At 42.1% G+C, this 27,342-nt stretch overlaps 1 protein-coding gene across 16 annotated transcripts in view; it reads right to left on the bottom strand.

Annotated features, from left to right (window-relative positions):
- LOC120538023 (potassium voltage-gated channel subfamily KQT member 2) overlaps positions 1-27,342 on the bottom strand; it is a 131,760-nt gene that overhangs the window by 60,536 nt on the left and 43,882 nt on the right. For all 16 annotated transcript variants that reach the window (XR_005635428.1, XM_039767388.1, XM_039767390.1 and 13 more), the window contains exons 3-6: positions 13,887-14,013; positions 2,244-2,419; positions 1,957-2,082; positions 1,529-1,639 (exon numbers count right to left, since the gene is read on the bottom strand). Coding sequence is in view for 15 of the 16 variants with exons in the window: in XM_039767388.1 (XP_039623322.1) it covers positions 1,529-1,639; positions 1,957-2,082; positions 2,244-2,419; positions 13,887-14,013 (540 nt within the window). In the remaining variant the exon portion in view is untranslated. The remainder of the gene's footprint in view (positions 1-1,528; positions 1,640-1,956; positions 2,083-2,243; positions 2,420-13,886; positions 14,014-27,342) is intronic.

The following is a 27,342-nucleotide window of genomic DNA, read 5'->3' as shown; positions in this document are numbered from 1 at the left end:
AAACTGGATAACATTACTTGGCATCCTCAGCTGGGGATGGACTATAAAGGTGTCATGAACTGGGGCTGTAACCTGAGAGCAGCAATATTTTGTAGCTATAGTTCAGGCTCTTGCAAAGGCTCCTGGGATATCTAGTTGTGGCTTGAGTGTCAATCAAAACTTGTGCCCTCTTCCCAATTTGTGCCATGCATGTGTTGGACTTTCACAAATGTGTTCACTTGATTATATTTTACAACGCTGCCCGATCTGTGCCTCTTATTTTATGACAATATTTACCATCCGATTTGCACTGCACATATGCCCTCTACTTGATTTGCACCCCATTTTCACTCTTTTACTGTGTCAATGTTAAAATACATTAGTAGTACGTAGTATACAAGCATCAGAAAATAAAGGGATGGCACCTCAGACAACAAAGCCTACTCTATTTGGAGGTCAGGTTGTAACGGCCGGCCCAATCGTCCAGCACTGCCAAGAACTATGGCCTGGCAACCTGAAGGGTGTTAGACTTAGACAAAACATACTTCTTCCAATTACTTTCCCAATCGGTGATCAAATAGGCAAAAAAAGTAAACAGTAAGTAAGTTAATAAAGTGAATATATATATATATATTAGTGAAAAAGAAGTGAAACAACATGCCAAACAGTGTAAATATTTCACCTCTCCCACGGAATATTATAATAAATGGTGCAGCAATTGAAATACAATCCAAATCCCCCATTGACCCTACAATGAACGTAAAACAGATACGACAAGTAGAAACGCATAACACACATAACGTCCAGGAAATTGTCCAGAGAATGATTAATGGAAATGACCTTGACCCGGTTAGAAACTGTATATGGAAGCCCTTGATTGTTCACTCCTTTCCTGAAATATAAAAAGAAACGGTTTTGCCATATGGTCCTTGGCGTGTCCTGATACTACTGGACCCCAGGGTTTTGTGAGAATGGTGAGATCGTTACAGGTCCGCCATTGAGAGCAGCAAGCTGTGGGAAGGTATGTGCCGATCCAGATCAGCGTTTCTCTGTCTCTTGTGATGCGTTTCGGTGTTGTGTTCTATTTTTTTTTTTTATCCTTCTCCTTCTCACGTCCTTCTTTTCCTATTTCCCTCCTCTCGTTTAAATAGGAAATAACCTGCATGGACTTGATCGGTGGACAGGAAAATTACCTTGAGGGGTCCTGCAGCGTTCTCCTTTCTCCCTTTGTTTCCAGGGGGAAAACATTTGCACAAACGTACCATAGACTACCTAAATGGGACAACGCTACGAAAGACGTGACTCGGCACAAAACACCTTAAGACGTCCCCATTCATGTACAACTGTTACAAAGTAAGTGGCTGTAACAGGTACCCTGTGTGGACGAGACTTTCTACTGCAAGCAGCATCAGATTCCAGCTCTGTTTCTAGAATATTCTCAAAATGTCCACTTGCAGTGTAATTTCCACTAATTACAAAAGCAAAAGTAGAAAAGCTCAGGTAGTGGAGGTGACAGGATGGGTGACGTCATGTTCCACGAAATACCTACAGCTGGCAGTGCAAAGAAGGAGACTCCGATAAGGGTGAAGGTGGCTGCCAGGAGACGTCCATTCCACGTGACAGGATACTTGTCCCCATAACCGATGGTGGTCAGAGTTATCTGTGGGATGGAACGGGACATCAAGTTAGAGGCGAGTGTTTAAAAGAGTCAAGCGACGGTGGTCTCCATAGCTTAACCCTCCCAGCATCAGCCAGGCGTCCATGCAGTACAGTAGCTCTACTCATTTTCATCAAAAGCAGCTTCCTGTCTTGCTTGACATGACCACATACTGCACAAAGACACTGCTACCCCACAATTCCAGAATGAGCTTGACTGACCAAAATTTTCAGGCATGCATCGGGTGTGGTCTTGACACCCCTGGAAGAGACCGCAAGAGCGTAACTCCCACTAACAGGCACACTCATTGCATGGCTTACCAGTCCCCACCACAAGGCATCAGCATATGTGTCAAAATCTTTGTTGCTTTCTTTCTCTGCCAAGTAGACCAAGAAGGAGGCGAGAATGAGGCAGAGAAAGCCAATGTACCAAGCAGTGATGAGTTCCTTTAAGAGAAAAGAAGAAAGCATTGAAAAGTAGTGGCAGATGTCATCACACATCTCATGTAAAACCAAGGCTGGGCAGGGGAAGCTGCAGACAGGACCTCATTCACTTCTCTGCCACTGTGTTTTCCTTACAGATTTTTCCTTTCTTGAAGTTCACCCACCTTGCTGTGTGCATACACAACCGAGCCGAGAAGTTTCCAAGTGCCGCCTCTGCGATCCATTCGAATCATCCTCAGGATCTGTAGAAATCGCAAACTCCTGATGGCGGATGTGGCAAAAACATTTCCTTGGGTCCCGGCCGCCAACACAGAAATGGAGGCAATTAATACCATAATGTCTGTAGGGGTGGAGGGAAAAGAGAAGATCTTAATGAGAGCGGCTAAAAATATGTCTGCATGGGAGAATCAACGATCCACAAATAAGGTATGAATGAATGAAGTGAAAGTAAAATGGATCAGCAAAATCTTATATTGGACAGAGTCACGTCCTTTAGTAGAAATGAAGGAATTTATCGTCAATCTCGGACAGAAATGTGACGTCAATGTCGACCTTTTATCCCGTCGTATAACAGACGTCACCCACTGCGCACATTCGGCAAATCACCATGGCAACACTACAGCTAAAGGTTCTAAAATGGGAGCAATAATGAGAATCAATGATATCAATAGAAATGATGCAAAACCTTTTTAATAACATCCATCCATCCATTATCCAACCTGCTATATCCTAACACAGGGTCATGGGGGTCTGCTAGAGCCAATCCCAGGCAACACAGGGCACAAGGCAGGAAACAAACCCCGGGCAGGGCACACATACACACACACACACACTAAGCACACACTAGGGACAATTTAAAATCGCCAATTCACCTGACCTGCATGTCTTTGGACTGTGGGAGGAAACCCACGCAGAAACGGGGAGAACATGCAAACTCCACGCAGGGAGGACCTGGGAAGCGAATCCAGGCCTCCTTACTGCAAGGCAGCGGCGCTACCACTGCGCCACCGTGCTGCCCAGATTTTTTATTTTTAATAACCTTAGATTAATTTCTAGCTAAAACATTTAACCTAATTTAGATTCAGTGTTTTGTGTGGTACATGCCTAGCAAAAATGTCATCATGGCAACTTTCCACATGGAACACGAATAAAAAAAAAATATACTTAATCAAAAACAAAATTATTCAGAAGTGGACTATTCGAGAATGTTCCTTTAGTAATTCAAACAAAACATAAGCTGTACTTAAAGCACTTAAAAATGTATGAAAGGAGAAAAAAGTATTTTTAAAAGGCTCCAACCATTATAATCTGGAAGCCTGGCTCTTGAGTTTGGGGTCTGGCTGTCTGGGGTGAGAACTATATTGGGACAGACTAGCCGGGTCCTCTCTGGCTCATTTGTGTATTTTATGGCCTTGATTTACCATTTTGTGCTGCCGTCACATTAAACATAACTCCAACACAAGCTAGCGAGTCAATCACAACCTCATTGACATTCTAAAAAGTATCAAGGACTAAAATAAACTCAACAGTCATCAACAAAATCCCACAACTCAACCTAAATGAATATACTTGGGCAACAGCCCAGGACAAATAACATGATTTTGCAATGTAAACATAACTAGTAAGTTTAAGATTAGCATTTGTATAATTCATCAAAAGTATTTAGATACTGTCATAAGCCACCTGCACGAGCAGATGTCCTGCTAGTAGTTCAGGACCAACAGGGACTGAGGGTGTTGGGAAGCAGATGTACAACAAAATAGGAATATTTATTCCAAAATAAATAAATAAATAAAAAAAAGAACTCGCAGTTCCTGGTGCAAAAATATTTACAGTGACAATTATGCTTCAAAGAAAAACACAGTCTGAAAAACAAACCTGTGGGGAGACCATAACAGAAAAACACACGTAAAGTGAAGAAAAAAAATCAAAGGCGCTTACCCAGCTATAACTCAGTCTGAGGAGTTTTAGCAGACTTTAAAAATTACAAGACTAATCCAAAAACTGTGCTTAGTACGGAAGTGTATTAGTAGGGCCACGGAGGAGAAGAAAAAATATGGACTCAGTGAAGAAAAAAAGTGTATGCGGAGAATAAGGTCGACATTTCTACTTTAATCTCGACATTTCCACTTTATTTTCGCCGTTTATGCCAAGATTAAAGTCGACATTTCCACTTTAAACCCTTTGTTTTTTTCTCTCTAATTTAACTTTGCCATTTCGTAAACTTCATTTTAAAATCAATGGTTCATTTACTACGCCACCGTGCCCCCACATGTTTAATATGTGCTTTAATGCATTTCATCATGAAAATGATATCAGTCTTGGCATTCTAAATGTTCAGAGAGCAGGAATATCATGAAATGAATGCATTCTGTGTGGCGATTGCTGCCTGCGGCTCCAATCGGTGCGCGAGGAAGTCAGTTTCAGAAGCACGTATAGATTAACATGGGACGGGGAACACTTCGTACAAAGCATTTAATGCGCTACATTACTATGATGCGGTTTGAGAAGATCAAGTAAATTAAACATTGATTTTAAGATGAAGTTTATGCCGTTCTACTTTAATGACAAAATAAACTATGAGAATAAAGTCAACATGTTGACATAAGTGTCGAGATTAAAGTGGAGATGTCGAGAATAAACTCAGCATGTCGCCTTTATTCTCGACATACATTTTATTTTTCTTCACTGTGTCCGAATTTTCTTTTTTTCTTTCTCTGTGGCAAATACAAATACTCCTTGATAACACCCCAGTAGCCTCAGCCTACTCCTTATAGACCGCCAACTGCGCTTTGTAACTTGGCAGATTTTACACTCTATGCTGCATTACTGCCATCTTCAGTACTGGATGAGTTAATACTCCTTATACCCATTTTTAAAATTGGTATACTTTATTAACCTGACCGTTTTGAAAATTTTAATACCTTATTGTATACCTCTTCTCTTTTACTCAACCTTTATAATATGCTTTTGAAACTTAGGTTTTCGATGCCTAAAGACATTGATTGCTTTCTTCTGCCAAGCTCTATTTCATATTTTTTCACACTGTAACAAGACACAGGCAATGGACTCTGTTGTTAAACATTCCTTAGGTTTGCCATCTAGCATTTTCCCCAATTAATTGTAGACTGCGCCTTAACCCACAGTAATGTAGTTCTTTTAACTACTTAAGATTTCCTTAAACGTCACCCTTACACCACAGTCAACGCCATTCTAACAGAGAGTTCAAGTCCCAGATATCATAGGCATAGAATTACGTAGACGCCACATGACCAGCAGCATCGTCCGTCAACGTCGCCGCCATATCGTGAGTGGCACTGCTGTGGAGTGAAGAAGTGGATAAAGATGCCTCACGCATGTGCTGCTTGGGATTGTACAAACCGCTGTTCGCTCCAAACCAGATCCCGGGGGATTACATTTCATAGGTAAGGCTGAACAATTGTTGTGGTTATATTTGGCCATTAGAAAATCTCATTTTATAATCTTAACTTTAGCTACGCCAGGATAAGCTAGCAAAGCTATGCATTTGTGTCCTCTACACCAGCAGCAGCAGAAGAAGAGCTTCCATCCCCATTCTTTTGCGGATATCCCTGCAAATATGTGTGACCATAGTTACTTACCAACCCGCTTTGGTGGCCTCGTGGAAAATGCCCTTGTTTACATCTCAGGGTTTGTCGTTCGACAGATTTTGAGAAAGCTGTCCTGTGACGTGTGCCATGCTAGTTTGGTAACAGATGCTGTACCAGCATCATATGATCAAAGCTACCACTCGCTCACATTAAAAAACAAAGGAGGTTTGATGATTCCTTCAGAGGGTACAGTCAAGGTGGTCAAAGTAGCTGAGCGTGTTATCCGACAGTCGACATGAGGGCAAGCTGTCAGTGTATCTTTGGTCACTGTTTGTTCAGGCTGAGATTGGTTCAGATGATGTGTTTTTTCTCAAGGAGCATATCGAGGAAACACAGTTTGAAATTGACAACTATCATTTTATGCTCATGTCTTTAGTTGTGTCTGTCTTCCACAAAGTAAGGCTGCACCATATTGCCAGACTGAATACAGTACTCTCAAATTACAGAGTGGCAACAAATGGACCGTCCTGTTTCAAGGATTTTAGATCCTATCCTGTATATATTTAAGTAACCACATTTTGTGTGTGTGTGCGCATGATTGAGAGAGACGGAGATTGAGAGAGGAATGAGTGAAATGTTTTCAGAAATTATTAAGCCAATTTGTATACAATAAAATTTTTATTTTTGTCATTAAGTGTATCATTTCACTGTTAAAAGAAAGACCAGACTGCCAGTAGCAGTCTTACTATTTTGACTTCCATACATTGGTCGAGTTTTCATCTCAATAATTGCCATTATTAGTGTATACATGGATATAAATAATTGCATTTAAACGATTTGCATTTGCATTTGCCAAAATCTGTTGTATGTAAACGATACTGTTTTAAACGTTATTGTTTTTTCAGCAGAAAAGCCGGTTTCCACGTCTAGCCGTATTAGTTTAAATGGCACTTTTCCTGCCACGCAGTCGTATCGTGTAGACTGGGCAACACAGTGAATGTGGCGTCTACCATTACATGTCTATGCCAGATACCGCCAGAACTCGCATAGGGAGCTACCATTTCAGCCACGCAGGGGGATCTTAGTATAAGTGCCAAACCCTTAAATAAAATTAAACACAACTCCAACACAAGCTAGTAAAGGTAATCACAACCTCGACATTTTATTAAGTAGCAAAGCCTAAAATAAACTTGATTGTCAACATTAATCACAAAATCCCACAAATCAACCTAAATGAACAAATCGAACTCCCCTGTGGCTGTGTTTGTGAGGTCTCGACCGTCTCCGGCAGCGTTCAGCCTAAGCGCCATCTGTAAATTAGCGGCTGTGACTTCCTGTAACACACGCGAATAGAAAGACCGAAACCTTCTTAAAAAAAAAAAAAAAAAATCCCAGTCGGTAAGTCTAAAACATGAAGTGCAATGTTCTCAATACACGAGTTACGTTCGTTTAATGCCGTCGTCTATGTATTATTAGTATGGCAAGCGGTTGTAGAATCGAATCGTTCTTATTGGCGTACAAAATTATAGACATGTATCTTTCGTTTTAAATTTGCTATCATTATTTTCAAAATTGATATCCCCTTTTAAAAATTTGATATCACTGTTATGTTGTGTTTTAAATGTTATTAATTTTGGACAGTAGGTGGCATTGTACAAAAATGATAGAAAAAAGAACTGGGAGAGGGATGGGAGGAGAGTTCCTAGAAGGAGATTATAGTACTAGGGTGTTGTACCGTGTTAGCCATTATGAATGTAGAGAAAAGCCAAGAAAAATAACACCATTTATTGGCTAACTAAAAAGATTACAATATGCAGCCTTTCGAGGCAACTCCGGCCCCTTCTTCAGATGTAATTACATCTTTCCTGAAGAAGGGGCCTGAGTTGCCTCGAAAGCTTGCATATTGTAATCTTTTTAGTTAGCCAATAAAAGGTGTCATTTTGCTTGGCTTTTCTCTAGAAGGACATTGTAAGACGGAGATTTTGCTGTAATAAAGAATTTGGAAATTACAAGCTGGAGATTTCTTTATGTACTGATCGATACAACAATCAGCGTTTTGAATTTTGATATCAACAATTAGAAATTTCTGTATCAACATGTCTAAGTTTGATATCCAATGCCGTTTTCGAAATTTGCACGAGAGACAGTCACCTCAACCAATCATTTAAAAGTGTGGTGTTGCTGTATCGCTTCAGTTAAAGGCGCAGTTGTCCTCCTGCAGGTTGATCGTAGCTTGTTGCACTTGGATATCCGTTACAGGGATTACAGTTACTACTTGTAAAAAACGGATCGAAGTACAGCATCATATTTCATTGAATGTGAAGATTTTCACAGAAGGTATTCTTGCAGCATCTTCAAAATAACGAAAACGGAGGTGTTTTTATTCCAGAAATTGGGGAATGATATCATGGCTCATTTTGTTTCTATATGCATAAACACTGGAGTAAATTTGTATGTGGTTCTTATAGTAAATAACCATAAGCCCAGTTCTGAAGTTTCTGTAAAGAATGGTTTACTAAAAAGATTCAATTTGAGAGATTATTTCACTTCGAGTTGACCTTGTTTGTTGTGGTATTTGGTACACTGTATTAATTCCTGAGGGAAAATTGTCTTTTCGCATTACCTTTGGAGGTCAGAGCATGAGGTCAGCCATTATACAGCGCCCCCATAGTGATTTTTAGGTTAAGGGCCTTGCTCAAGGGCCCAGTGGAGTAGGATCCTTTCTTGTAGTAATGGGATTTCAATCCGCATCCTTCCAGATACCAGCACAGATCCTTAGCCTCAGAGCCACCACTCAGCGTGATCCGTTTTTATTGTGTTAAACATTAATATCCATTTAAACATTTTTTTTTTACTACCACGTCTTTAAGTGACTTTAGGTTTAACCATAAATACCCACTATGTTGTTGCTCAAATTTTATTGATGGTCCTACTTGATCTGGTAAGAGGTTTTGTCAAGTGTTGCACTGAAGTGTATCATTTGTGTCGGGGAGGTTGAAGGGTACAGGTGGAATTTATGAGTAAATTTCAGAAGCACAATCACCTCTCCTCCTTCCAGGCAGGCCCTATAGGGGAATACAAGTGGTAGGGATGAAAGGCTGGGGATGGAATGAGGGCGGAGTCATACTGAAGTATCAACACCCCCACTCATGCAAGAGGTGTGTCAAAGACCGTGCTACTGCCTCTGCTGCTCAGACAGCCATGCTGTGTCTCTACCATACCATCCAAAGGCCATGCTGGATTTTGTCAGACCAGAGAACAATCCACATACTAAGATAGAGAGCCACCTAGTAGCCTTAACAAGATAAACTGATTACTAATCAGGTTGTATCATTTTGCCAACACTCATTTCTACCCTGCTTATATTTCAGGCACAATTTGATATCTTACGATGATCTTTGTATTGGTGGTGGTGTGAGAATAACTTTCTCTCCTTTCTCCAGCCTGTACACTGGTACTGTGAGTGCTCTGCAGGGTGGAGGCAGACCCTCTGTGTTCTTCCCAGTTGATTTGGGGGTTCGTCAGTGGTGTGTTCTGCTCTTACTCTGTTCAATGCTTGTATGGACTGGGTGTTGGGCAAGGTCGTAGGGTCCAGCGGCTGGGTGGCATCTGTTGGTGAAGGGAGATTCACGGATCTTGACTTTGCTGACGATGCTGTGATCTTCGCGGAGTCAATGGAGGCTCTGATCGGAGCACTCGAGAGACTGAGTGAGGAGTCTGAGTGTCTGGTCTGGCGAGGGTCCTGGTTAAAAAAACAACAGCCAGGCCTTTTAATGATGTCTTGGGCACGGCCATCAGCAGTGTGTCTGTCTGCGGAGAGAGTGTTGACCTCATCGAGAGGTTTACTTCCCTCTGCAGTGACATTCATGTCTCTGGCGACTCTTCTCATGAAGTCAGTAGACGGATTGGGAGAACTTGGGGATTCATGAGGTCACTGGAAAGGGATGTGTGGCGCTCCCATTATCTATGCAAAAGGACGAAGGTCCAAGTCTTTAGAGTCCTGGTGCTCCCTGTTTGTGAGACGTGGACACTATCCAGTGACCTGAGATGAAGACTGGACTCCTTTTGTACTGTGTGTCTCTCTGGAAAATCCTTGGGTACCGTTGGTTTGACTTTGTGTTGCTCATGGAGTCCCGAATGAGGCACATGACCTGAATTGTGAGGGAGTGTCAGTTACTGCACTACGGCCATGTGGCGTGTTTCCCTGAGGGTGATCAGCTCGTAAGATCTTCATTGTTGGGGACCCGAGTGGCTGGACCAGGCCAAGGGGTCGCCAATGTAACACCTGGCTGCGGCAGATAGAGGGTCATTTCCGGAGGGTGGGACTGGGCCGTGTGTGTGCCGTGTGGGTTGCCAACCGGGATCCCGAGTTGTTTCGTCGTGTGGTCGCCAACGCTCTGTACCAGTGAATGCTCCCTAACTTGACTTGACTCTCTTGCCTGTAATTGTACTCTAATTGCTTGAGGTTATGGCTGTAAAAGAAAAGAGGTTAGTTTTTAACTACTGAAGATATCAACCGTGAGAGTGGCTAAGCTAGTTTATTGTAAACATACAGTGGAATGCAAAAGTTTGGGGAACCTTGTTAATAGTCATTATTTTCCTGTATAAATCGTTGGTTGTTACGATAAAAAATGTCAGTTAAATATATCATATAGGAGACACACACAGTGATATTTGAGAAGTGAAATGAAGTTTATTGGATTTACAGAAAGTGTGCAATAATTGTTCAAACAAAATCAGGCAGGTGCATAAATTTGGGCACCACAAAAAAGAAATGAAATCAATATTTAGTAGATCTGCCTTTTGCAGAAATTACAGCCTCTAAACGCTTCCTGTAGGTTCCAATGAGAGTCTGGATTGTGGTTGAAGGTATTTTGGACCATTCCTCTTTACAAAACATCTCTAGTTCATTCAGGTTTGATGGCTTCCGAGCATGGACAGCTCTCTTTAACTCACACCACAGATTTTCAATTATATTCAGGTCTGGGGACTGAGATGGCCATTCCAGAACGTTGTACTTGTTCCTCTGCATGAATGCCTTAGTGGATTTTGAGCAGTGTTTCGGGTTGTCTTGTTGAAAGATCCAGCCCCGGCGCAGCTTCAGCTTTGTCACTGATTCCTGGACATTGGTCTCCAGAATCTGCTGATACTGAGTGGAATCCATGCGTCCCTCAACTTTGACAAGATTCCCAGTCCCTGCACTGGCCACACAGCCCCACAGCATGATGGAACCACCACCATATTTGACTGTAGGTAGCAGGTGTTTTTCTTGGAATGCTGTGTTCTTTTTCCTCCATGCATAACGCCCTTGTTATGCCCAAATAACTCCATTTTAGTTTCATCAGTCCACAGCACCTTATTCCAAAATGAAGCTGGCTTGTCCAAATGTGCTTGAGCAGACCTCAAGCGGCTCTGTTTGTGCTTCCTCTGCATCACTCTCGCATACAGCATCTCCTTGTGTAAAGTCGCCGAATGGTTGAACGATGCACAGTGACTCCATCTGCTGCAAGATGATGTTGTAGGTCTTTGGTGCTGGTCTGTGGGTTGACTCTGACTGTTCTCACCATTTGTCGCTTCTGTCTATCCGAAATCTTTCTTGGTCTGCCACTTGAGCCTTAACTTGAACTGAGCCTGTGGTCTTCCATTTCCTCAATATGTTCCTAACTGTGGAAAAAGACAGCTTCAATCTCTGGGACAGCTTTCTGTATCCTTCCCCTAAACCATGATGGTGATCGATCTTTGTCTTCAGGTCATTTGAGAGTTGTTTTGTGACCCCCATGTTGCTACTCTTCAGAGAAAATTCAAGGAGGAGGGAAACTTACAATGGACCCCCTTAAATACTCGGATTCACCTGTGTATGTAGGTCAGGGGTCTCTGAGCTTATCAAGCCAATTGGAGTTCCAATAATTAGTTCTTAAAGTTTGGGAATCAATAAAATTACAACGGTGCCCAAATGTATGCACCTGCCTGATTTTGTTTGAACAATTATTGCACACTTTCTGTAAATCCAATAAACTTCATTTCACTTCTCAAATATCACTGTGTGTGTCTCTTATATGATATATTTAACTGACATTTTTTATCGTAACAACCAACGATTTATACAGGAAAATAGTGACTATTAACAAGGTTGCCCAAACTTTTGCATCCCACTGTAGAAGGGCTGTAGTTGGGATTTGGAGCATCATGTTTCGATCTGCAACACATAGTAGAGTCTAAGAGGGAAGACAGATTCTCCCAAGAACCACACTTTTTTGGCATAGCGTTCTCATCTCCTGCTATTTTTTTAGCTCACAATAATCCTGTAAAATGTTGTCCTGTATCAGCATTAACATTGTATGTTGGTTGTCTATTCGAGTGAGAATTGATGACAATACTGTTGTCATGACTTTAAGGTTTTGGCATGTGCTGAATTTAAAACTTCCATTTTGTTATCAAAAACACAAGTTAAGGGGGTGTTTAATGGGGTCTTGTTGAGAGAAAACTGAGATGGAGGAATAAGGGTGATGCACAGCCAGTAATTTTAATGTCCCATTTCTGTTGTTAAAGTGGAAAAGAAAGCCCTAGAAGACATGGCACCATTTCTGTCCCATCTCGTCCAACGCATTTGCCATAAATGAACACCAAGTCCCGGAATATCAGACCAACTCCTTCCTATAAGCCTGTATGATTCAAACAGTTCAGGTGATGTGCTTTAATTAGTTATTTTGAGTTTCCTTTGTTTATGGTTTAATGGAGCACCCTTCCTGGGACTCAATCTGTTTCTGACTTCAGAATTTTGTTTTTATACATATACATACAGTGGAACCTCGGTTTGCGAGCATAATTCGTTCCGGAAATGTGCTCGCAATCCAAAGCACTTGTATATCAACGCGAATTTCCCCATAAGAAATAATAGAAACTCAGATGATTCGTTCCACAACCCAAAACTATTCATATAAAAATGATTAATACAAAATATAAAGTAAAAATACATAAAACAAATTAACCTGCACTTTACCTTTAAAAAGAATCATGGCTGTTGTGAGTTTCTAAACTCATGTGGGATTCCACCCAGCGGGACGACATGCGGAAGAGCGTTCCAAAGCAATCGCAGTCTCCCAGCGCTGTAGCAGTTCGCCGTATAAGCGCATCCAAAAATATCACAGACATGCTAGAAGCGCCTGCCGTCAATGGGTGATACAAGGAACATTACAAAGATCCCGCTACAATAAATAACCGCGCTGTTGCTGTTTCAAGCTGAAGGCGGCTGGTGTTGTTAAAGTACTGAGACTCAGCTTCGTGTTTTGGGGTGCAAGATGGGGACTCGCACTTCACAGCACACACACACACACAGTCACAATGCTGTAGTAAACAGTATATGCTCATACGGATGTTGACTATATGAGTGAGGCACACCGACTCAAACGGAGAATAGGAGACAATTGCCCGAGAGAGAGAGGTGAGAGCGAGTGAGCGAGATAAGGAGAGAGAGACGTGCGGGAGCGACAGATAAGGAGAGAGAGAGACGCGCTGTGCGAGCAAGAGAGATAAGGAGAGAGAGAGAGAGACGCGTGCATGTGAGAGAGAAGAACCATCAGCTCGGTTGTGATCACATGACGCTCAGCAGACAAAGTGTATCCATACTGCTCGTATTGCAAGACATCGCTCGTTTTATCAAGTCAAAATTTATTAAAAAATAATGCTCGTCTTGCAAAACACTCGTAAACCAAGTTACTCATAAACCGAGGTTCCACTGTATATGTTTTGTTCATTGTGGCTTTATTTTTACTTTATGGCCGTTTTCTGTAAGTTTGCTCAAGCCATTTATAATGGGTAGTCAGAAATGGTTGTATATGACATCACTATACAAGATGGTGGCACGCTATTGGTAGCACCCAAGTTTCTGGATACAACTGAAGAAACCTTTCTTGTGTTAGATAACACAAACAACTTGTAGAAAGTTTTTGAATGTTGGCATGCTCTGACTTTCAGTTTGTCTTGGGCTTTAAACCTTTTGATTTTTGTCCCCCAATTTGTTTTATGAGTTCCCATTTCATCTCCTGGTTTATCCACTTGGTCTGCCATTTTGTTCCATCTTGGTGGAATAACTACTTCTACTCCTCATACTCCATGACATCCCAGCTTGCCCTTACAGTTCCCCCTGCACCAGTACAATAAATGGCTTCTTCTGCCTATTTTTTTTTAACAACAGTGGTTGTGAAGAAGAAAAAAAGGAAAAGAAAAAGCAATTCTCACCGATGACACAAAATGGCTTTCTTGCAAATTTCAGTCGTCCGCGCCACCCACGGTAGCGGCAGCAACATCCAGCTGCCCATATCCTTACAAAATACTCCACACCAAAAACGACAATGGTGACAATTTCCTGCAAAAAAAAAAAAACTTGATTAGTAAGACAGCAAATTAAGTAATTACAGTAAGCCAAAGGAGTGAGAAGCAAAGGAGTGTTCACCGTTTTAGTGCTTTTATTTATGGTGTCGTTGATCTGGAAGATTATGTGCTGTGGGCTGGCCAGCTAGAGCGCTCAGGAAGCCATCATTAGAATGTATTCCATGAGTCTCTGGTTCTTTGCATGAAGTAAAACTTTCTAAAATTTTGAGGGTGACAATTTACACTTAACAAGTTTCCAGCTGTGCCCCCACGTTCTTGTTAAACTCATTTTAAACTAAGAAAACTGGGATTCACTATGTTAATTTTAAACACCTCAGTCATGTCCGCTCTTAATCTCCATTTGCTGAAGTGCTGAAATGGTTCATCTCCTTCAATCTTACCTCATGTCTCATACATCTAAGTGCTAGAATGGTTAGGGATCCTCCTCTGGCTCATTTATAAAGTGCTACTTTTCATCTTCTTTTATTTTCTATCATTCTTTGTTTTTCACAATATTGTTCTGTTCATGTATTTGTTAAAGAAGGTATTATCTGTTAATTTTATTCTGTTTGATTATTATTATTTAGTATCTCTGTGTGTCTTGCAATTCTCTAATGTTCCTTGTATTTTTGTGGCTGGATCCCCAAGAGGCAGGGCTACCCATCCATCACAGTTAAGGGACCACCCCAGCCCTATAAAGGCAGGCTGGGAACTGACATCCAGTGCCATTCGTTTTTCATATTTTCTTTTTCCAATTGAAATTGTGAGCTGCTGTACTTAACATTTGCTCGCTCACCACCCAAACTAAGGCAAGCAGTGTTCGATTTCATTAAAGGACAAAATAAAATGTCTGAATTCATTAATGCCTTTGTCTAAGTGCACAGGATGACTGCTCTGATTCATTTTATTACATCACTTTATTGTACAGGCTAATATTGCAGTCTTTTCTGCCATACTGGTCTCTGTTGACAGGACGTTTGCAGGGAAAAAAAGACATGCTTGCTCAACTACCATAAAGCCCTGTGTAAAGAAACACAATAACTAAATTATTGTACTGCTTAGAAAAGTAGATGCTGAAAAAAATATTTTTCTTTTGTCAGTCAGTTTACCGATCACCGACTGACTCATACGTATTGAAAATCAGTAGATTTAGATCGATGGTCGATCGATCAGGGCATCACTCGTGTAAATGTCAAAGTGCAAGATTAAAGCATTTCCTATTTCGCGGTCTGTTGTGACCACTCTACAGGGGCATACCAGCCACCCAACCTGACACAGACGAACACAAGAGGCACACTTATAAAAACACACATTTTTTTTTTTTTTGTTCTTCACTCGTGGGTGCGTCTGTGGTGTAGCGGGTCCACAGCGCGCTCAGTGAGGGCCAGTTTTTAAATAAATAATCACTGCACTCGAGGCGGCTTCATGAGGGGCCGTAGTGGTTGTAGCAAGCCGTGGGGTGATCTGCGGTGTGGCCGTTTCTCACCGAGTGCACAGGTGATGGACTGCCCACATCAGTGATTGTTCCCGTGGCTAATGTGCTGCAGCTGCTATGGCCCCTCGCTGTATAAAAGAAGCGCGAGTCGGTTGAGAGGGGAGGAAAAAAAAAAGGTACGAGAGAGAAAAGAAAGATCAGAGAAAGAGAAGGAAACGGAGGTGGCGGTAGGAAACAGTGAGGAGAGAGAGAGAGAGAGAGCGAGCAAGTCGGTGTAGCAGGAAGCGAGCGGGAGCAAGCTCGCGGCAGCTGAGTAGACAGCCTGGGTGTTTGGCCAACACCTGGGAGAAGTGGCTGTGGTCGCTCCCGCAGAGTTTGCTTCGGAGGGTGGGAGTGACTGGAAGGCACAGGACTCTCCGCGGAAGGTAGCGGGAGTCGGGACTTGGGACGTGGTGTTCCCTGTGTGAGAGCCTTGGTCGCAGGGGGAGCCGACCGGAGCCAAGGATCGGGAAGGCGACTGACAGCAGCAGTAGTAGCAGAAGCAGGTATAAAGAAGGTCAGCTGTAGAGTGAGCGTCTCACTTGTTGCGGGGCCCAGATGGGTGAAGCAGGAGAGACGCTGGAGTGAAAGACACCGGGCTTATTATCGATTTTAAATACTGTTTCCTGATGAAAGTTTTAAACTCGTTGCTTTAAGAAGATTTTCTATTTATTGATTTTTTAACCTCCACATTTTTTTTAAGGATTATTTATTTATTGGACTTTGAAAAGCACTGCACTTGTTGAACACTTTGTTTTTGATTGTCTCTTTAATAAAAGCACTTCTGCACTTTTTGTACCAACCCCTTGCTCGATTGTTATTGCCTCCACTGACTAGCTCATCGGTGACATGACTGACGGTGTTGGGTTGAAGGGCTCCCGAATAGCGATGGGAGCGTGGAGCCGAACCCACATCGTCACAGCGTCTTCCGCGTTTCCGCGGGTACACGGCACAGTCCCAAACCCAATACACAGCACATCTGAACACAATCATTCTTCTTTTCTCTCTTTCTCCTCTACTCTCTCCTCAAGCTTCGTCCTCCTCCTCCCGACTATGGCTCACCGAGTAGTCTCTGTTGACCCCTTATATAAGTCACCCGGAAGTACTCCAGGTGCTCGGTGCCCCACTTCCAGCAGCACTTCCAGGTGTGGCACAAGAAACCATCCACATGGGCTCTGGAGCAGCTGCAGCGCCCCCTGGCGGCGCCCTCGGATCCCAACAGGGCGGTATCCAACTCCATCTCCCATGAAGCCCTGCGGTAGTCAAAAGCACCACTGCCACCCAAGGGGGCTGCCATCTAGCGTTCCTGGGAAGGTAACGCTCTGTCCACACTTGCTTCCCCGGTCCTTCCAAGACAAGGGCCCTGGCCATCCATGACACTGTATATTCTTGCTCACCCTTACCATTTCTAATTCTCTTCACCTCCTCCTTAACTGTATTTAAAAGCATCACTTTGGGTCATCTTTTGTCTGTTCTGCAGTACGTCTCGCCTGATAGCCTTTCCTTTTGTGGTGAATTCGGGCTGTTCTGTTTCTTATTGTTTGGCCCTTTTTGACTACTAGGCCTCAGACAAGCCTTGGATCTTGATTTGAGAGGCTAGGCCCCATTTTGTCAAATTTCAGATTGGAGCCTGTAGGTAAGAAAACCGAAGGCTCCATTTCAGAATTTTTTTCTTTTGCCTCATCTGTATATCGTTGTGCATGTTTTAGCCTACAGTCACGATGCCTTCTGTACATCCAAACACACATCAAGCTGGACTTGATACATCAGGGCTCTTAGTACAAGCTGTAACTTTGCAAACCACCTCCCCATTTCATTTGCTTCCAAACCAAATGCCCTCATTTCCACACTCCCTACAACGCCAACGGCTGGCAGGCAAGGACTTAATTGTTGCATTATTTAAAACTCACATGTGGCCTCATTAAGAAGCATTCATTAACGAGAGGGAAGGCAATTAAACTCTGGCACCTGGAGCTCCGGCTTTAAGTGGACAGATCTGAGCGTGTCTTTTGGAAAGCTGTCTACAGTGAGCCGAGCTTGAGCGGCCAGGAGAGCACTGTGCCCGCGTCTCATCATCTGGCGCCTTTAGTTTGCTCTTGGTCTCGGCCCACAAATCATGCGCTGTGTCTGCGTAAATGTAGAGGGGATAGCTGTGATGCACGGCTTCAAGGTTAATGCACCATCTGTGTGTGAGCGTGAATGTGTCTTTGTGTCATGAGGCTGACTGTTAACACTTGACTGTTGACCTTGAAGAACCAAATGATCGTTCATACATTGCTTGTGCTCAGATGCCTGGCAGATAAGAAGACATATTATTAGTAATAACGCAGCTCATAATTCATCCACTTTAAGGCAGTTCTGGGAACCAAATCCTCTTATGAAGGTGGTAGCATCTCACATCCTGGGTGGGGCATAGTGGCCACAGCAGGGGTCTCCAACTTTTTTTTCCCCCTGAGAGCTACTTCTACAAAATGAAAATGGCCGAGAGCTCCTCATGTTTTCTAACATTTATTCTCATAGCTTATTTCAACCCCAACAAACCGAATAAGCTTTTTTTGCCTGAGCATTTACAAAATCTTGGTGTCCACAATTCACATTTTGCATTAAAACATCACAAAAAATATTTTGTTCGCCTGCAAGTGCATTTTGTATGTCTGTATGCATTTTCTAGTGGATCTCACACTATTGAATTAAAACAAAGCAATGCAATTCCAAATCCACAGATATGACTTATTAATTTGTCATTTTGTCACATGTCACTGTGTCACTTTATTCACAGGTACAGTCACATGTGTGATATGTTGTTCAGTTAGTCAGATGGCTGGCACTGATGTGTATGGTGGAGTGGAGTCACTTAAACTTCACTTTCATGGAGTCATTTAAATGTTCGTCTGTCAGACTCACAGAGGTATGGAGTCCCAAACAAAGCAGACATTTTCAGAGCTGCTTGGTGAAGATTCTTATAGTTATCAGGCTCTACTAAGCTCCAGAAATGCTGAGAATGTTATTGAGACTTTAACTGTACATTATTTTGAAGGTTTAGTAATATATAATATATAAAATCCAATGTCTCTCTGTTTATATGTCTGTCCTCTTTTCACGAAAGAACTACAAACCGGATTCCAAAAAAATTGGGACACTAAACAAATTGTGAATAAAAACTGAATGCAATGATGTGGAGATGGCAAATGTCAATATTTTATTTGTAGTAGAACGTAGATGACAGATCAAACGTTTAATCTGAGTAAATGTATCATTTTAAAGGAAAAATAAGTTGATTCAAAATTTCACGGTGTCAACAAATCCCAAAAAAGTTGGGACAAGTAGCAATAAGAGGCTGGAAAAAGTAAATGTGAGCATAACGAAGAGCTGGAAGACCAATAAACACTAATTAGGTCAATTGGCAACATGATTGGGTATAAAAAGAGCTTCTCAGAGTGGCAGTGTCTCTCAGAAACCAAGATGGGTAGAGGATCACCAATTCCCACAATGTTGCGCAGAAAGATAGTGGAGCAATATCAGAAAGGTGTTACCCAGCGAAAAATTGCAAAGACTTTGCATCTATCATCATCAACTGTGCATAACATCATCCGAAGATTCAGAGAATCTGGAACAATCTCTGTGCGTAAAGGTCAAGGCCGTAAAACCATACTGGATGCCCGTGATCTCCGGGCCCTTAAACGACACTGCACCACAAACAGGAATGCCAATGTCGTGAAATCAAAGTTCAGAACATGACTGACAGACGAACATTTAAATGCCCCCATGAGAGTGAACCGGAGTGGCTGCACTCCACCAGACACCTCAGTGCCAGTCATCTGACTAACTGAACAACACGTCACACATGCGACTGGATCCGTGAATACAGTGACACAGTGACATGTGACAGAATGACAAATGAAGAAGTCAGATCTGTGGATTTGGAATTGCATTGTTTTGTTTCGACAGCCTTCATGTTTTAATTCAATAGTGTGAGATCCACTAGAAAATGCAGACAGACATACAAAATGCACTTGCAGGTGAACTCAATGTTTTTTGTGATGTTTTAATGCAAAATGTGTGGACTCCGACATTTTGTAAATGTTCAGGCAAAACAAACGTATTCAGTTTGTTGGGGTTGAAATAAGCTATGAGAAGAAACGTTAGAAAACATGAGGAGCTCTCGGCCATTTTCATTTTGTAAAAGTAGCTCTCGTGGGGAAGGTTGGAGACCCCTGAGCTAAAGCCTCCATAACCACCTCCCAGACTCCTGTTTGACTGCTGTCTGTTACAACAAGATGTGCTGTAACTTATTTCTATTCAGAGTAATCATGAAATAATGAACAATATGTTCATGTACCTGAGCACAGAGACAACACAAGTGCATTGTACCAATACATTATGTGTGAATCTTCACAAAAGCTCAATAGAAATATTAAAAGTTTAAAGAGATTGTATAGAGAGGTTTTGTCCCAGGTTGTTTTTTTGTATATAAAACAGCCCAAGGCTGGGCACCCATTCCCTGTGTGATGTCCGTTATGAAGCCCACTTCACCATATTTCCCACTGTATTGACTATTCCCTAAGTTAAAGAATTTCCTCAAATGACACTGTTTTTAATACTTGGAAACAAAAGAGCCTTAACTGATATACAGATGGACCTCACTAATGAAAATGGCTGTTATTGAACCGCTTCATAAAAAAAAAAAAAAATGATTTTAACCCTAGTGATTTAACTAATTTGATTAGATTTACTTTATTAATCACAGGGGGAATTTCAGATGCATACAGCAGCAGACACATAAAAAAACTCACGGGACAAATAATGCACCCAATCTGTCAATCACTCAATCAATAAGTAAATACAAATAAATAAATACATAAATGTATATTGTGCAGATATTTCAAAATGGTGATTAAAGAGTCCCCTGGGAGGAAGCGTTGAATTGCTTGATAGAAGTGGGCAGCAAAGACCCCCCCAGATAAGCTTCTTAGCACACCATGGTGGAGTGAGCCTGTGGCTAAAAGTCCCTCAAGAGAGCACCTCCTGCAGGGGATGGAGGGGACTTTTCATGATGGCATCCAATTTTGCCACCATCCTCTTCTGCAACAGCTTGGTTCAGATCATTTTCAAGTGACTGCTATCAGTTTGTCCATATAAACAATGAACTTTCTGAGGTAACTAGGGTAAAATACGGTACCCCCACAATCCCACCCAAACGAGCTCAGTACTTGGTTTATTGCTGTTCCCTTTTGTATTTTGGATGGTATTTAGCTCAGTATTTTGGGTGAACCACACATATTGTCTCACGTTTTCCAAAATGGAAGCTTAACAGACATTAAGACATTGAATGACTTGTAAGTTTGCTTTGCTGAATTCTAGCAGAACAGAAGGGCTGGTGCTTGGTTCTGAAGCTGCTAGAAACAGGATATCTGAATGTTCTTGGGTCGGTTGTTGGCCATTCTATCACACCCAGTACAGTAATTAGAGAGTCAGGTGTCTCTTTAGATTATGATCTTTCATTTGATACCCATATTAAGAATATTTATATAGTAGTCTTTTAGTTACGGAATATTTTTAAACTTCTCCATATCCATGCATTTATTACTTCTAGATCAAACTATTGCAGTACCTTGCCTTGCAGCTGCATGTCAGTGTCACTTAAGAGACTTCAGTTAGGTCAGAATGCAGTGGCTAGAATGCTTATAAATATTCTAAGTATACGTATTTTTGATTTTTTCCCAGCCCCTGGAGTTTTGTCTTTGTGTTTTTTCTGTCCTTCTGGCCATTGAACCCTACTGTATTCTTGAATACTTAGTATTGCCTAATCTTCCATCCACCCATTGTCCAACCCGCTATATTCTAACTACAGGGTCACGGGGGTCTGCTGGAGCCAATACCAGCCAACACAGGGGGCAAGACAGGAAACAAACCCCGGGCAGGGGGCCAGTCCACCGCAGGGCACACACTAGGGACAATTTAGGATTGCCAATGCACCTAACCTGCATGTCTTTGGACTGTGGGAGGAAACCCAAGGAGACACGGGGAGAACATGCAAACTCCAAGAGGGTCTGCTGGAGCCAATCCCAGCCAACACGGGGTGCAAGGCAGGCGCAAGACAGGAACAAACCTCAGACAGGGCGCCAACCCACCGCAGGGCACATACAGCAGCAGCACTACCACTGCGCCACCGTGCCGTCCTATTGCCTAATCTTATTTTTATATTTTCCGTTTTTCTGTCTTAATCTTGTAAAGCACTTTCAGCTTCATCATTTGTATGAAAAAGTGCGATAGAAATAAATGTTGTTGTTGTAATATGCTCATATTACCCCCATTTTGGCATCTTTGCATTGGCTTCTTGTAAAATTCCATATTAATTGTGGGATATTGCTGCTCACTTATAAAGCTTTACGTGGTTTTGGATCTTAGTAGTTGACTGACCTTACAATTCTTTATAATCCCTCCAGTTTCCTGCAGTCTCAAGGAGCAGGATATCTTGTACCCCCGGAGATAAAGAAAGCCACAACTAGAACTAAAGTATTCGCTTTTAAAGCATCCTGTCTATTGAATTGCCCTACAATAGAGGTACTTATTTGTTTCGTCAAACCTGTAAGTAAATATTTCAAACTAACACTCCTGATTGACTTTTCTCTCCTCTTTTTAAATTGCTTTGTATTGCATTATTTGTATTATATTCTTTTAATTTGTGTTAATTACATAGACCACTTTTATTTTGCTTATTAATTATCTTGTTCTGGCATTGGAATTTTAGGTTATACTATTTTCTCTGGGCCGCACGGTGGACCATTGGTAGCGCTGCTGCCTCGCAGTAAGGAGACCCGGGTTCGCATGTTCTCCCCGTGTCTGCGTGGGTTTCCTCCGGACGCTCCGGTTTCCTCCCACAGTCCAAAGACATGCAGGTTAGGTGTATTGACGATCCTAAATTGTCCTTAGTGTGTGCTTGGTGTGTGGGTGTATGTGCCCTGCGGTGGGTTGGCGCCCTGTCTGGAGTTTGTTCCTGCCTTGTGCACTGTGTTGGCTGGGATTGGCTCCAGCAGACCCCCGTGACCCTGTAGTTAGAATGTAGCGGCTGGGATAATGACTGACTAACTACTACTTTCTCTGTCCACTGACATGTAGGACCTTTTCCTTGGGGTTTAAGGCGTGAAAATCTTTACGGCTGCTTTGTGACAACACTTGTGATAAAACAAAAGTGGAAATAATTTTATATGATAGTCTGCATTTCAAGACAGGGCTAACTTATAATTATTGTTACAATAAGATTCCCTTAAATAATAGTCCATTCATTCTGTAATAGGTCTTAAAGACTCTGCCAGTGTCACCCAACTACGTTATGATGAATTGCGTATTTCCATCTAAATGGAGGTGGCATTGTTTACAGCCAGAGAGAAACCCTGGAGGCAAAAAGGGCTGTGCCTGCCTGCCGTCAAAGCAAAATGTTAGGGCTGTGCCCATTTTGAGTGCACCTGACTCATTAATTAAGTTGATGAGCCTGGGATATTTCAATGTTTCTTCTTTGTTAGAAAATGAGATGGAGGCGCAGCAAACAATGTCTTTGTGTTCTGTATTTTATACTACAGGGAAAACAATTTCTGAGTGTGTCACTTAACTGCCCACAGAATGAAAGCTTTCAGAGTTGGTGGAACTTCCTCATTGTGACATCTTTAAAGTCAAGTATGGTGTCATCAAACCTGTTATGATCCAATAGCCCCATTGCTAAAGAGTCCCAAGGCAGGTAGTCCCAAAAATGCCCACTAGACTGGGAAACCATCAAACTCGGCCATAAACAGGGGCAAACACACAATCTCTCTATATAAAACTACTAGCTGTACCCCATGGCTTCGCCCACATAGTAATGAAACAGGACAAACTTTAAAAATCAATAGACGTTGGCACTGTATCTGATCGTGTTCAGCTCTGACGGGAGAGCTTTCCCCATGTGGGGAGAAGAGCAGTTGGCCGTGATATCTCTGGCAATCAGCAGCTACCCTGTAAAACACACATAGCTCTGATCTCTCTCTCAAAAACGTCAAATGTTACTCCTTAACAATCTGTAGATGATAATGTCTGTTGAACAAACGGGTAGCGCTAGCTAAGAGGAGGCGAGGTACACTCCAACACGTGGCGAGGGGTAGAATGACTCGAATGGAGGCTGGCGTGTGATTGAGGAAGGCCCTGCCCCCTGCTCTCAGCCCACAGCCACGGTGTTGGATTTGCATAAATACATCGGTACGCAAGCGAACTCTGGTACTTAGCGCGATGAGAGAAGTCGCAAAATCAACCGGAAACCTCAAGCAAATTCTAGAAAACATCCAGATCTAAATTCGTGAAGTAATTCTCTCATGAAAAGCGGACAGAATGTGCTTGGGCCACAAAAATTTTTAAAACTATTTCTTAGCGAGCACCTATGGGCCAAGGGTAACCTAATTTCAAGTCCTCCTGGTTCGGGAGATTTCGTGATGAGTGAGTCGGTGGCATTTGGCTTTTATACATTTGTGTGTGTGTATATGTATATGTATGTGTGTATATATATATATAGTGGAAGTTGACCAGACAGCCATGTCACCCACAAACGCGTTTATTTATAATAAATATGTGCACCACAAACCCCCAAAGTCCTGGCCACACAATGCCTTCCTTTCCTCAGGCCGCCTCCTTGCCTTCTCCAGCTCAGTTCTCTCCGCTCCCGACTCTCGCTCTCAACTGAAGGGAGGCGGCCCCTTAAATAGGAACCCGGATGGGCTCCAGCTGCTTCCCAGCACTCCTCCGCAGACACGCCCCAGTATGGCGGAAGTGCCGGCTGCGCACCCGGAAGCCCTCCAGGTGTCCCCTGTCTTCTTCCCCCCAGCACTTCCTCCAGGGTTGTTCATGCACCGGGGCATATACAACATAACCAGGGCGGTCGCCCCCTCGTGGTCTGGAGGAGGTACAAGCCCTCCTCCGGTCCTCCTGGGCGTCCCGGCCGGGCTCCAGCCCTGGCTGGATGCAATATATATATATATATATATATATATATATATATATATATATATATATATATATATATATATATATATATATATATATACACACACACACACACAGAGAGTTACTCTTCACTAGGAAAATGTTCTGCAATGCTGTGAAGCTCCGAGGAGCATAAAAGGCATTCAGTGTCTGTTAAAATCAAATCCTAAAGTAAAGTCCCAATACAACATACGAAATGCAGACAATAGACAGACAAACAAATCAATAAATCACAAAGCACAGTAGAAAACACAAGAAAACTCGCCAACTCCCTAGCACATTCAAAACAAACTGCCACGAACAGTGGGAGACCCTCCAGTTATATATAGCAGAAGGCAGTTCCTGGCAGCCTCATGGGGGGACCACCCACCAAACACATGATAAATGACGCTATCTAAGAAAATACAGCAGACAGTTAACAAAAGTAACATCAAGAAAAATAAATGGCTAAACGATGAACTGGAAGGCCACGACACATGGATTTGAACCCTAGCCTGGGCAGGAATCCTGCCTGAAATATAACAGAAACATTTCTTGTTTAGATGGAAGTATCACAAGTTCATTCAGGCTGCCCCATGTCATTGTATCAATGCATTGGTCTCACATGGCTCTCAAATGAGAATACGCATCAGGGGACAGTTCGTCAAAAAGTTTAAAGGAAATAGTGGAGAAGTCTGGTGCTGCAAAGGCTCCATATCTTAAAACACCCGCCCCCTGTTCCTCCAGTCCATGCACTGGGGTTCATTGAGAGAACAAAAGAAACTGAACAAAACACTCCACACTGAGAGAAAATTAAAAGCTAAAATTGCTGTTGTCAATTCAGGAGCTCTGGTAGCACAAGCTAATGGAAGTTGAATGATTCGTTTGTACATTTTATTGAGCTCCATAACAGAGGAGACAACCACTTGGTTCCACGAGTATGAGAAGTGCTTATGGCTGCTACAATACCTCCTGTCATCTTGACTATTGTATCATTATATCATAACATCTAACAGGGTCTAGATAAGCATTGTGGTCAACGCATAAGCTACATGTGAAAACACTGCGGTGATTCTGACATGGTGTGTTAGCATTTCCACTTTGATATGTTCACTTAGGTTAGTTATTTGTTGAGACGTGCAGTCAGAAGTTGGATGCCGTGCAGCCTCATCGTGTTTCAACGGGTGTTAATAGGCACTTTTACTGATCTGGGTGTATTGAAATCTGCATCTTGTGTGGCTCTTCATTATCAGTCCTCTTTTGATGGGGTGTGACACATGATTCACGTTGAATCCACATTTTGACATTCATATTTTCACAAACATAGCTGCCAGCTCTTTCATAGGGGACTGACTGGGCAGTCTAATGGTCTGGAATCCCTACAGTTTTTATTTTTTCTCCAGCCGTCTGGAGTTTTTTTGTTTTTTCTGTCCACCCTGGCCATTGGACCTTACTCTTATTCTATGTTAATTAATGTTGACTTATTTTATTTTCTTACTGTGTCTTTTATTTTTCTATTCTTCATTATGTAAAGCACTTTGAGCTACTGTTTGTATGAAAATGTGCTATAGAAATAAATGTTGTTGTTTCAGTCTTATATCAACTTTGACACTGTTGTTGTGACAGAACGATAGAGAGCACATGCAGCACCAGCGACAACTTGTCATTCACATTTACCACTAGTCCATGGATGTCTTCAAGTGCCCGAGTATACAGAAAGGTTTTTCCATGCCAACAGGTTATGTTTATTTGCAATGTGATTTCTGCACACACAACACACATGTTTAACAAGAGTCTTTTTAGGAGACTCTTTGGCTGTAGACTGTTTAACGTAATCAGAGTCTTACTGTCTGTCTGATCAGGTTAACAAGAGCACCATTGCTCTTTGCAGTTCAAAACCACCGCTCATACTTAGAAATGCTTAGTTTAGAATTGTAATTCACCGTTAGCCATCTACTTTTTCCCACATACGTTTAAGCCAAATTCACTCATGGTTGCCTCCAGACAAGTATATTATATATCTGACATGTGAGACTCAATGAACCTACAGTTGACTTTTTTTTTTTTTGTTTTTTTTTGTCAGCACCATGGACAGCTCAGAGTCAAAAATCAATAGAAACCGTAACATCCACGGTGCTTTTCTATTGTGAGGGTTTATTGCTGCTTCGTCCAATAATTTGCAAGTAATTTTGACGTAAATAGGGCGAGTTTGTGGATACAAACAGTCAAACTAAGGTTCCTGAGCAGAGTCTCTGAGTTTGCTGTTGGTAATTCAGACTCGAGGCAGGGTGGTACGACTGTGCCAAGACAAATGACTAGTGACAAATGAGCACACGTTTACAGCATCGCCAAGCCAGGTTAGCTAAAATCCATGCACAATTTCCTGCCCAGCGGCACAGCTAGTGGGTTGCTTTTTCAATCATGGACAGTTGCTATGGAGAAAAAAAGTAGGATTTTTTAATTAGAGGATGCTTAGAAAAATTGGAAAAACAGGGCTAATTTACATGTTAAAGTGTTATTAGCTTTGGATTTTGTGCCTTGTAATGGCGTGCCTGCTGCTTTTGGAGAATCTCTGCTTACTTCCAAACCAGAGCTAAAGGTGTTCAAATCAAGACACGTCCAGCTTAAGTGCCACTGGCAGCTGTTCATAAGCTAATAGCCACATATAGAGGGGAGACTCCTTGCAAGGGACTGGACATAATATTGAAACTGAATTTGCTGGGAATAGTTACACTTATATTTACATGATTTTGTGCTTTCTCTCTATTTGTATGTCGTCTTTCTCTTCACATTATGGTTTGTAATGCTACATTCTCTTTTTTTTATATTTATTGTGTTACAAAAAAAAGTATTTCTTTGTAGGAA

The sequence above is a fragment of the Polypterus senegalus genome, chromosome 10, assembly GCF_016835505.1.
Source record: "Polypterus senegalus isolate Bchr_013 chromosome 10, ASM1683550v1, whole genome shotgun sequence".
Classification (NCBI taxonomy): Eukaryota; Metazoa; Chordata; class Cladistia; order Polypteriformes; family Polypteridae; genus Polypterus; species Polypterus senegalus.
Note: the sequence above shows the minus strand (reverse complement) of the source record. Positions and strands in the feature narration are given on the sequence as shown.